The 12,121-nt window shown below is 41.7% G+C and overlaps 1 protein-coding gene across 4 annotated transcripts in view; it reads left to right on the top strand.

The window, feature by feature from the left end:
- LOC132013773 (CD302 antigen) overlaps positions 1 to 12,121 on the top strand; it is a 133,118-nt gene that overhangs the window by 93,476 nt on the left and 27,521 nt on the right. For 2 of the 4 annotated variants that reach the window (XM_059394035.1, XM_059394034.1), the window contains one exon: positions 515 to 2,324. The exons of 1 other annotated variant lie outside the window; for it this stretch is intronic. In XM_059394035.1, the coding sequence (XP_059250018.1) occupies positions 515 to 693 (179 nt within the window). In that variant the 3' untranslated portion in view covers positions 694 to 2,324. Of the gene's footprint in view, positions 1 to 514; positions 2,325 to 8,759; positions 9,033 to 12,121 lie in introns of those variants that run through there. One more of the 4 variants, XM_059394036.1, reaches the window with a different exon arrangement.

Below are 12,121 nucleotides of genomic sequence, written 5' to 3'. Positions count from 1 at the left end.
AAAAAATAAAAAATAAATAAAGCAAGGGGACAAAATGAGCCCATCTGAGCAGTATGCAAAGAAGGTGTCTGGGATAGCATTTGCAACTGAATAGCTAGGCACTGAATGAAGCCATCCTAAAACCTTAAATTTGCTTTAAAGCTAGTAACACTTCATTTGGCCCTTGGTAAGTCAAATTTAGCAATTTGCTATCAAAGTAAAGTAATAAACTGAGAGTAATGTTCTTGAAAGGGTGTTGGGGTAAAGTGAGAATAAAGATCTTTTTAACTTCTTTAGAAGAAAATTGCTAAAACAATGAATAGAATTTAAATGAAAGAGAAAAGAGTGAAATCTGAAAAGAAAACACTCGAGTGATGATGCAGTTTGCTTTCTGTCTTAATGCTGTGAAACGGTCATGTGCTTATTGTGTCTGATTTGTACAGAGTTTACACGTGTGATGCACAGGCTAATGTATAAATCAGTAATGATGACTTTTATATTCTCTCCTCTAATGTCAAACCTTTCTCTATTCTAGGCCCTGATTACAGAGGAATAGCTATCACATTTGCTGTGCTAAGTGTCTTAGCTCTCGTCAGTGCCCTGATTTGGTTCCTCTTCCAAAGGAACCGGTTGCACTGGGTGGGCTTCTCTTCTGTTCGGTATGAACAAGGAATGAATGAGGATGAGATTATGCTTCCCACTTTCCATGACTAAATTTTTCTAAAAGTTTGCTAATTTGCACTAATGTGTTAAGGAAAATGAGCCATTTCAGTTTTTCCCAGTGTCAGTATTTATTCTGTTCTCAAGTAGAAGTCGTAAGTACTTTCTCGGTTCTTAATCGCTGTGCTGGTATCTAAAGTGAATTACCCACAAAGTGCCATGTTTAAAACCTTACTTAATAGAATAGAGAACTTTGATAGAATGGAAAAGAACCAAAGCTAGAACTAAATTCTAAATTATTTGTAGGGTAGCAGATATAATGGGCATTTTCTCTGTAAGAATGTAGTTAGTAATTAGGAAATGTATATATGAATGGCACAACTGCTTAGAGACTTAATATTGGCATGTTGCTAGGTCACAAATCTACCTTGTAGCTTTTATGAATATTTAGCTTAGGGCGCCTCAGTGGCTCAGTCAGTTAAGTGTCCAACTCTTCATCTCAGCTCAGGTCTTGATCTCAGGCTTGTGAGTTCAAGCCCTGCATAGGGCTCCATGCTGGGTGTGGAACCTACTTTAAAAAAAAAAAAAATCCAGCTTAATGGGAAATTTGTACCTCGAGGTCAAAACATAACTGTAAATAATATTTATATTATTTCAAAATAGTCATTTGTAGCATTTGGGAGAGATTATTAAACAATGAGATATGCTTACTTTTTAACAGAGCAAATTAATGCTTTTGAAAAGATGATTCTTATACTGTTCCAGAGATATTTCATACCAAAATTGTTTAAATGCAAATATTTTGTTTTGTCATAATTATTCATAAAACAGTGGCTTTTAAAGGAGATTTAGTACTTAACATTTTCCTAAAGTGTGGGAACATTGCTTGTGGATTGATTTAGATATACTGTAGCAGTGTGCTTTTGTCTTTTCTTATGTACAGCATATAACTCTCTCCTCTTAAAGGGAACCATAAAGGTTCCTCCTCATAAAGGGAACCAGCTAACAATACAAGTTCTTGAAATTTTCATAATTTTTATTCTTTATATATGTCAAATGTTGACTAAAATTTTTGTTACTTTGTTGCCTTTTTCTGTGAGCTAGAGAAAAGGGGTCTATGAAGGAAATTGTATATTTGCATTTGTAAAAATGAAAATTTTATTGTAAAATTCTAAACCTTGTGATTACTATGAAAGTATTTTAGATGATAAATGATTAAGGAAACACTGTTTTATGATTATCACTTTAAATTTTATCACCAAGAATATATTTTTAATAATAGTTTCCACTGGACATGGTCAATGTTTATTCAGTGTTTATATTTATACTTTATAATATTTTACATAATATTCATAGATTTATTTTAAGATTTAGAGTGTTTATACTATGAGAAACTTATAATTTTCTAAGGCAGTTCTGGTGTAGTATAAAACTATAATGCAGTTATCCTGAAATATTTTTATTGACTTTGTTAGACTATTCCTCTGCCCTGTGATCTGTAAAATTTTAGTTGTTAAAGATTTTCTTCAAAGAACTAAATCAGTTTGATGTGAGAGGTATACCAAAACAAGGTGCCTGACTGGCTCTGCCAAAAGAGCATGCAACTCTTGATCTTGGGGTTGTCAGTTCAAGCCCCATACTGGGTATAGAGATTACTTAAAAAAATAATAAAAATAAAAATAAATAATAAAATATAAAATCTTTAAAAAAGAAAAGTAAAGTTGTATATAGTAGTGATGCTATAATCAAGTTGTTGTTTTTTTTTTAAGTAAAAGTGTTGTTGATCCTTGTAGGAAAAAATCTCTAGGTTGGGGTTTATAATGTTAGGCATATAGTATAACAAAAAATAAAGTGTGCAGTTGTTGTAATGAGAGGTATCCTTTATTTAAAGAATAAATGCAATCAGGGGCACCTGGGTACCTGGGTCGCTCAGTCAGTTAAGCATCTGACTCGGTTTTGACTCAGGTCATGATCTGATGGGATGTGAGATGGAGCCCCACGTCAGGTTCTGCTGTCAGCACAAAGTCTGCTTGGGTTTCTCTCTCCCTCTCCCTCTGCCCCTCCCCCTACTCTCTCTCTCTCAAAATAAATAAATTAATTATTTTTAAAAAAATATAATCATCCTATAACTCTGAATGTTTGATTTGAGTCTCTTTTTCAGATCCTTTGACTCAGCAATTCTTAACAAGTATTTTAACTATGGATCAGCAGAAATTCCAACTATGGCTCACTTACTTCTTCTTTTTGGTGCTTCTTCAGGAGATCCACCCCCACTGCCTAACCCAAGGCTTTTGTCACCTCCTTCTAAGTCAATAGGTCACATATTCAGTTCCAGACTCATATTTCTAACTTCCACTGGACTATCGACATCAGTCCTTCTCATGACCAGAAATGCTCATATTGTGTTCCTTTTCCCATTTCACTGTTGGGGATGTGTCAGAAGAACTGAAAACAGCCCTTCTCAGTCCTCCCTAGTGAATCTGACCCCCGCACGTGATCTAACAAAATTGAGCTCTCAAAACCAAGTACCTAAAAAAAGCAAGTAAATACACCTAATGATCAGGTACAGGGGACAAATGTAGAAGTGATACCAACAGTCAACCTCTTTTTCCTCCCTGCACCCCCCCACACAGCATGTTCCCCTCCCTGATCCTAGGGCAAGATGCTGCCATTATCTGGGAGCTCCCCTCTGCAAATGACTGCAGTAGTTTGGTAGCCCCCAATCCTCACGCCACTGCTGAGTTTAGGCTAGGGAAAGAGATTCAGATTCCTTTATCTTAGGTTCATTTAATCCTAAAACCCTTTTGGAAAAATGAAGCCTTAATTGTTATTAGTACAATAATTTTGTTTAAGAAGAAAATTTTAGGGACGCCTGGGTGGCTCAGTTGGTTAAGCAACTGCCTTCGGCTCAGGTCATGATCCCAGCGTCCTGGGATCGAGTCCCACATCGGGCTCCTTGCTCCGCAGGGAGCCTGCTTCTCCCTCTGCCTCTGCCTGCCATTCTGTCTGCCTGTGCTCTCCCTCGCTCGCTCTCTCTCTGACAAGTAAATAAATAAAATCTTTAAAAAAAAAAAGAAAGAAAGAAAGAAAATTTTAACTAGATCTCAAAGACTTTTTTTACTAGACCTCATGATCTATACAAAGTTATATTTACTTCCCTGCATATTCTAAATTTAAAAAATTCTTACAATATTACATTTCAACAAATTTAATATACATACTTCTCTTTTTTCCAAGCTAAATTAATCACAAGCAGAATTTTAGAAAGTTTTTTCCATTTCCACCAACCAGTTCTACTTCTTATATTCTCTTTCAAACAATATGAAGACACCATACCCCTCTTCTCCTAAGCTAGAATCCCATAATTGATCCTCAAATACTCTCTTTCTCATCTCCTTAATCCAACAATTCTGTCAATTCTACCTCAGTCTTCTCAGAGTGGCTGTCTCCATTATCAACTATCTAATTTCAGGCCTTTATCATTTTTCCTGGATGATTTGCAGCAGTCTCTTCAGTGGTCTTCCTCATCAGCCCTTCCTTCCTTTTCATCCCATATTTCCCACCCCTGGGCCTACAGAAGCTGAAATACACAGAGGTCTCATTCGGTGTTTTGGCTGAATGTTACATAGTCTTCCTCCCTATCTCAGGCCAAAAGAGATCTCAGCAATGCTCAGCCCAGGCACCTTCCCCAAGAACCTTATGTGTGCTGACAATCAGCCCCAGGAAGCCCCAGGGCTTAGGTTTCCTGGCTAATGCCCAGTAAGATCAAGTCAACATTGTTCCAATTACCAACAACAGAAAAGCAAAGTCCGATAAAACTGGACTCTGGAAATTAGGAAACCATTAATGATCTAAGCTAGTGGAAATGTAGCTAGTGGAGCCAGAATCCAGAGTGAGCTTTGAAGTGAAAGGGAAACAAGGAAATGGGGAAAGTGAAGTTGTGAAAAAGTATGGCAGAGAAGGAAAGGACAGGGATTGGGTCATAGCTAGAAGGAGGAGGGTTGAAGAAGGTTTTTTTCCAAAAAAGGGGGAAAGAGGTTCACAGGTTCAGAAGATGACAGGAGAAAAAAACAAAACAAATCAAAACACCCCCGAAGAGTGGACTGAGAGGAGGTAATGATGCAGGGGAGAGAGAGATGAAGTCACGGAAGAAGATACTGGGGAAAATGGAGGCGAGGGGCAGGTCCTAGCCCACAGAAAGAGGAACTGAGTTTGGATGGATTGGGGAAGCCTACCTTCCTCTCTGAAGCCACACAGGGAAGACCTGCACGGAAGAGAAGGGAAGAGTATTGAAGATTTTCTTCTACGCATGATGGTCTTCCTGTCTCTACTGAGTAGAAAGCAAGGTGTTCTGATGAGAAACATGAGTAGCAAAGTGGGTCTCAGCTTGAAGAGGAAAATAAAAAATTTGAAATACCTGATTAGAGGATGGGAAAGGGCAATGACCAAGACAAATAAAAGGATCACATAAAAGGCACACAGGGCCCAGACACAATTAAAAGCCGTATTATTTGTACTGACAACCATCAAGAAAATTGATTGGTTTCCCCTACCAGTCCTTGGGTACTTCAGTAAAGTTGAGGTACAGGGATCTGTGAAGAAGAAAGAAAAGACCCCATCCTCAAAATATTAAACATAGAATCACCAGGGGTGCCTGGCTAGCTCGGTCAGTAGAGCATGCAACTCTTTTTTTTTTTTTTTTTTTTCATTTATTTATTTTCAGCATAACAGTACCATTATTTTTTCACCACACCCAGTGCTCCATGCAATCCGTGCCCTCTATAATACCCACCACCGGGTACCCCGACCTCCCCCCCCCACCACTTCAAACCCCTCAGATTGTTTTTCAGAGTCCATAGTCTCTCATGATTCACCTCCCCTTCCAATTTACCCCAACCCCCTTCTCTCTAACTCCCCATGTCCTCCATGCTTTTTGTTATGCTCCACAAATAAGTGAAACCATATGATAATTGACTCTCTCTGCTTGACTTATTTCACTCAGCATAATCTCTTCCAGTCCCATTCATGTTGCTACAAAAGTTGGGTATTCATCCTTTCTGATGGAGGCATAATACTCCATACTGTATATGGACCACATCTTCCTTATCCATTCATCTGTTGAAAGGCATCTTGGTTCTTTCCACAGTTTGGTGACCGTGGCCATGAGCATGCAACTCTTAATCTGTGGTCATGAGTTCAAGCCCCACTTTAGGGCTTGGATTATCATATGATCCAGCAATCCTACTTCTGGGTGTATATTCAAAAGAAATGAAAACAAGATCTTGAAGAAATATCTGCACTCCCGTGTTCACTGCAGCATTATTGACAATAGCCAAAACATAGAAGCAACCTAAGTATTTGTCAATGAATGCATGGATAAAAAAAAATTTATGTATATACATATATCTCCCACATACACACACAATGGAATATTATTTAGTCATGAGAAAGAAGGAACCTGCTTTTGTGACAACATGGATGAAACTTGAGAGCATTATACTCAGTGAAATAAGTCAGCATCACAAGAAAAAACTTCTTTATTTTTAAGGAAAAAAAATTTTTTTAAGATTTTATTTATTTATTTATTTGACAGAGAGAGAGAGAGACCCAGCAAGAGAGAGAACACAAGCAGGGGGAGTGGGGGAGAGAGAAGCAGGCTTCCCGCTGATCAAGGTGCCATACACAGGGTTGAATCCCAGGGCCCTGGGATCAGGACCTGAGCTGAAGGCAGACACCCAACAACTGAGCTACCCAGCTGTCCCAATAAAAAAAATTATAATTATATTGGCAATGGATGTTAACTAAACTCATGGAGATCATTTCATAATATATTCAGACATCAAGTCATTATGTTGTATACCTGAAATAAACATATATGTCAGTTTATATCTCAATACAAAAAAAATGTAAGACAAAGAAAGACAAATCCCATATGGTATCACTTATATATGAAATCGAAAACAGCCAAACTCAGAATAGAGCTGTGGTTACTGGGGGCTTGGGGGTGGGGGAAATGGGGAGATGTTGGACAAAGGGTACAAAGTTCCAATTATAAGGTGATTAAGTTTGGGAGATCTAATGTGTAACATAGTGGTTATAGCTAATAATACTGTACTATATATTTAAGGTTCTTCCCTGTCTTTTAATGACTTGATAGTTCATTTCTTTTTAATGTTGAATAATATTCCATTGTATGGAGATAACACAGTTTGTCCATCACCCATTGAAGGACATCTTAGTTGCTTTCAGGTTTTATCAACTGTGAATAAAGCTACTATAAACATACCTATGCAGTTGTTCAGGTAAATACTAGAGCACAATTGTTGAAATATATGGTACAAATATATTTAATTTTGCAAGAAGCTGCCAACTGTCTTCTGAAGTGGTTGTACCATTTTGCATTTCCACCAGCAATGAATGAGAGCTCCTTTTACGCCTCATCTTCAACATTTGGCATTGTGCTTTGGATTTTAGCCATTCCAATAGGTGTACAGTGGTATCTCATTTTTGTTTTAGTTTGCAATTCCTTAGTGACATATGATGCCGAGTGTTTTCATACCCTTTTTGCCATTTGTATATCTTCTTTGGTTAGGTATCTATTTAGATCATTTGCATATTTTGAAATTGAGTTCTTTGGCTTTTTATTGTTGAATTTAGACTCAATTTTAAAGCACTCTTAGGGGTTGCCTGGGTGGCTCAGTTGCAAAGCATCTGCCTTTGGCTCTGGTCTGATCCCAGGGTCCTGGGATCAAGCCCCACGTTGGGCTCCCTGCTCAGCAGGAAGGCTGTTTCTCCCACTCCCACTCCCCCTGCTTGTATTCCCTGTTTTGCTTGTCTCTGTCAAATAAATTTTAAAAATCTTTAAAAAAAAAAAATAAGAAAAAGCACCCTTTTTCTAATGACATAAGACTGTGTCAGGGTCTTACTTGGCCCTGTTTTATTAATTGTATTGGCTGGTTCCAGATGTCCTCCCCAATTTACAGTTTTCTACTTTATACATATAGCAAGCATAGTTTTTTTTTGGGGGGGGGGGGTCCTAAACAACAGAACTTTGTTGTCTCACATTTCTGGAAGCTAGAAGGTCAAGATCAAGGTATGGGCAGAATTGGTTCCTTCAATGGCTGTGCAAGCAGAGTTTAAAGATCCTTCATCCAAGATGCTGGTAACAGAAGTTGTCTGAGGGTGGTACTTGGGTGGCTTGGTCAGTTAAGTGTCTGACTTCAGCTCAGGTCATGATCTCTGGGTTCTCAAATCCAGCCACTTGGGGCTCGGGCTCAGCAAGAAGTCTGTTTCTCCCTCTCCTCCGCCCCTACCCCTGCGCGTGGGTACTCTCTCTCACCCTCTCAAATAAAATATTTTTAAAAAAACAATGTTGTCTAAGGGACATAGTCCAACTGGAGGAGCCTTTGAAAAGGTTTCTGACCATTAGCCTCAAAGGAGGAATCTTACAGACACTTGAGCCAAGTGATCAAAATTAGCATCACCAATGTGAGACAGATTGACACGGTGTCTCTCCTGAGCAGGACTCATCACTTCTGTGGTACTCTCGCCAAACAAACAAAAAACCTGAATCCCGTTCTTCCAATCTCCCTTAAGAGGAAACCTAAGACAAACCAAAACTGAAGGACATTCTACAGAAGGATCGTCCAGTACTCTTCAAAGGAGATGTCGTAAAGACAGTGACCGAGTAACGGTCTCCCATTAAAGGGCACCCAGGAGACAAGACATCTCAGCGCCCTGGATAACGACGGGTTGGATTTGAACAGAAAAGGCTTTGGTGAGTGCTGTGAAGTGTGTAAACCTGGTGATTCACAGACCTGTACCACTGGGGATAAAAATACATGTTTATAAAAAATAAAAAATTATATTAAAAAAAAAAAAGAAAAAAGAAAAGGCCACCGGAGGGACAATTCACGAGACGTTGCAAAAGCTGAAGACCAGCGAACAGTATCACACGCGTTTTAATTTCCCAGCTTTGACCATTCTGCTGGAGTTCTCCACGGTGTTAACGTTTAGAGAAGCTAGCTGAGGGTGACGAAATTCTTCGGACTCTTTTTGTAACATTTTTGAGAGTCCGAAATTAGGCCAGGTCAAATGACAAGTTTCAAATACCAGAGAGAGACGTGGAAGAGGCGGCGCGCGGGCGGGCGGGGAGGTCAGCCCGCGTCGGGCCCCCTCGTCTCCCCTTCCCTCCCCTCACGTACCCTCCCCTCCCCTTCCCGCCCCTCTCGTACCCTCCCCGCCCCCCGGGGCCGGCCGCCTGGGAGGGTTGGTCCGCGCCCCGCACTTCCGACGAGCGCCGCCCTCGGCGTCCGCAGCCGCCGTCATGCCCCGGCCCGCGCTGCCCGCTGTCCTGCTGCCGTTGCTGGGCCTGGTCACCGCCGCCGTCGCGGGTGAGCTGCCCCCGGCCGCGTTTCCTCCCTCCCTGCCCCTGAGCCCGACCCCGAGCGGTCGCCTTCAGGCCCTGCCCCGCGTGACTCCGCAGCCGCCGGCCGCCCCAGGGTCTCGCCCTGCCCTGCGCGCCCACCCCCGTGCGCCCCCGGGGCCCTGCGTCCGGCCACCACCCGCCCCGCGCGCCACCCCGGGCAGCGGGTTCTGACAGAGCGCCCCGGGAAGGGTCGCCGAGGACCCGAGCCCGCCCTGGCTCCCCCACCGTGCCCCCAGCCTCCGCGCAGACCCCGCTCGCGGGGACGGTCTCCAAACGGGGAGCTCGTTGACCAGAGCAGAGGGACTCAGGGCCGCGCACCGGGGCAGTTTCCGGGCCATTTGGGGATGAGGAGCGGGGAAGTTGGCTGCGGAGATTTCCCCTTTGCGCGGCGGGGGCAGGACAGGGGTGGGAGGAAGCGGGCCCTCCTGCGCTCGCCGCCCTGTTGGTCCCGCTGCCTGGCGTTCGAGTTGTTGAAACAGGAAAACAGTTCAGCCAAATAACCCCTGGATCGAAGTGGGACGCGAGCAGGCGAAGCTTCGATTCCTCCTAAGTCGTGTGATTTAAAAAAGCCTTTAAGTCTGCTCTGCGGTCATGCAAGGGTCACCCGAAAAAAGTTACACATGGTTAGTCAGGCATTTCCCAAATGACTCCTGAGGAAAATAGACAAATCTGTTGAATATGTGAGGTGGGTCTTTTGTTTGTTTTTAACAAGTTTTTTGAACACGCATGTCCAAAGTACTGAATGGGGGAAAGACTTCCATCCAAAAACATTATTGATTAAACCATTCTAGGAATTAAAGAACAGAATAAACAAGAACTCAGTGAATACTTGTGTGGGTTTGAATAAAATGCTTATGCGAGTGTTTTGTTTTTTGTTTGGGGGGGGGTTCCCTCCCTTGAATTTCTCTGTCATATTATAAGTTCCTACTGGAAGCCTGCTGACAGGCAGGCACATTGTAAGGGGTCTCTGTTGGAGGTGGCAGTAGAGTAAGCAGCTCAGAACTTGCTTCCTAACTCAAAGCTCCTTTCCTGGAAGGCCTTGTGGGTCAGCATTTATGACTGGTTATGCCATCTGCTGCCTATGAAGGAGCCACACGCAAGATGTGCTCATTTTCACACTTCATACTGAGCATGTTGGATTTGTCTAAGACAAGACTGGACGGTTTTGAGACACACACACACACCCCCATCCACACCCTCATATGTTGGCCATTAACATCTGAATGTCCTTTAACCCACCTTCTGGGTTTGCCATGCCTTCAGACTTCAGGTTAGCCAAAATTTACTTTTGTTGTCACATTAAAAAAAAAAAAATTTCTAGATGTTGGTATCTCTCTTTTTCAGAGAAGCTGGTTTTTTTTGGTTTTCTTTTTTAAAGATTTTTACTTATTTATTTGACAGAGATCACAAGCTGGCGGGGGAGAGGGGTGCGGGTACAGAGAACAGGCTCCCACTAAGCAGAGAGTGGATACAAGGCTTGATCCTAGAACCCTGGGATCATGACCTGAGCTGAAGGCAGAAGTTTTAATCCACTGAGGCACCCAGATGTCCCAGAGAGAAGTTGTTTTGAACAGTAGAACAGGTCATGCTCTCTTTGAAAAATTGTCTTCTTTTTCCTTTTATAAGTCCAGTACAGTCAAATAGGCTTTTCAAGAGCTTAAAAAGTACATGTTGAATAAATTAATTCAGGTAATTAACCAGTTTCTATCAGTCAGGAGGCTTTAAGGATTAATTTAGAAAGAACATGAGCTTTGGAGTTAGGTACAAACCATATGGCTTTGAAAAAGTTACCTAACTCATTGCACTTGGAGAGAATACCCTGTAGGAGTATAACGAGCATTAAGGGAGAACTCTGGCTCTTACCTGTTGTAGGCATGCTAAATTGTGGTGTCCTTCCTTTTGTTCTCTTCATACAAAATGAAGGGTAATTATTGTGACTAGAAGACATCGTGAGTGCCATTTTATGTGGGTTGGATATTTCTGGTTAATGAGCACATTCATATACATGCTGATGATTTCATCACAGTGCTTTACAATATCTTACCCAGACAAGATCAGGAATCCTATTACATTTAAAACTAAGTGAAGAAAGAGCTTTTCAAGGTTATCACAGAATTAGCTGAGTGGCAAGATCTTAACAGCAAAGCTCCCATGGTATTGCATGAAGTGTAAATTTAACAGTGAAGTGGAAATCATTGTTACTGTTCTCTGTTACTTTGGAGCTCATTAGTTTAAGTGATCTTATGTTCTTGATCATTATCTTGAAAATCACGATGAACAAACTATTGTTTCAATTCTCAAGTAAGGTTCCATGGCATGCCTTTTCGAAAGTTCTTCTGTAATGGTGACTTTTCACATAGTAGTTGATCACTGTGTTTACTAGGTAGGTGATCGCCCATGAGATGAGTGGATATAAGCTTGGTGAAAGTAAGTCTTCTTTCTCTGGTCATCTAGTGGATCAGAATCTAGGATATGGATTTTGAATTGCCGTAGCCTCCAGGCCCTGGATGAGGGTGCCCCGCCTTCCTTGCTGAGGTTATCTTTCACTGCTCTTCTAGCCGTTTGGTGTTTATCCACACTGGGCCCCTGGGGACTCAACCACCTGCAGGCTCTTCTGCCCAGACTGTCCTCCCCTTCCCCTGTCCTTGCCATGGCTGCCCCCACCCACATCATTCAAATCTCACCTCCTCAGGCCTTCCCTGAATGCCCCGCATTCTCATGTCCATATTGTATCTTCTTCAGAGCACTCGATGCTGTCTGAATGCATCTTGTTTATTCATCATCTTCTTGCTTATCTTTCCGCTTACCAGAAGGAAGATACATAATAGCAGAGACTTTAATATCTTAGGAATTTTTGTTTTGTTTTGAGTTGTATCTTTGCACTTTATTGTAATTTATAATAAAAGGACCAAGAATTTTTTTTTTTTTAAGATTTTATTTATTTATTTGACAGAGATCACAAGTAGGCAGACAGGCAGGCAGAGAGAGAGAGAGAAGCAGCCTCTGCACTGAGCAGAGCGCCCGATGCGGGGCTCGATCCCAGGACCCTGGAAT

The sequence above is a fragment of the Mustela nigripes genome, chromosome 3 (genome assembly GCF_022355385.1).
Source record: "Mustela nigripes isolate SB6536 chromosome 3, MUSNIG.SB6536, whole genome shotgun sequence".
Classification (NCBI taxonomy): domain Eukaryota; kingdom Metazoa; phylum Chordata; class Mammalia; order Carnivora; family Mustelidae; genus Mustela; species Mustela nigripes.
The sequence above is the reverse complement of the archived record's forward strand: the minus strand, read 5'-3'. Positions and strand labels throughout refer to the sequence as shown.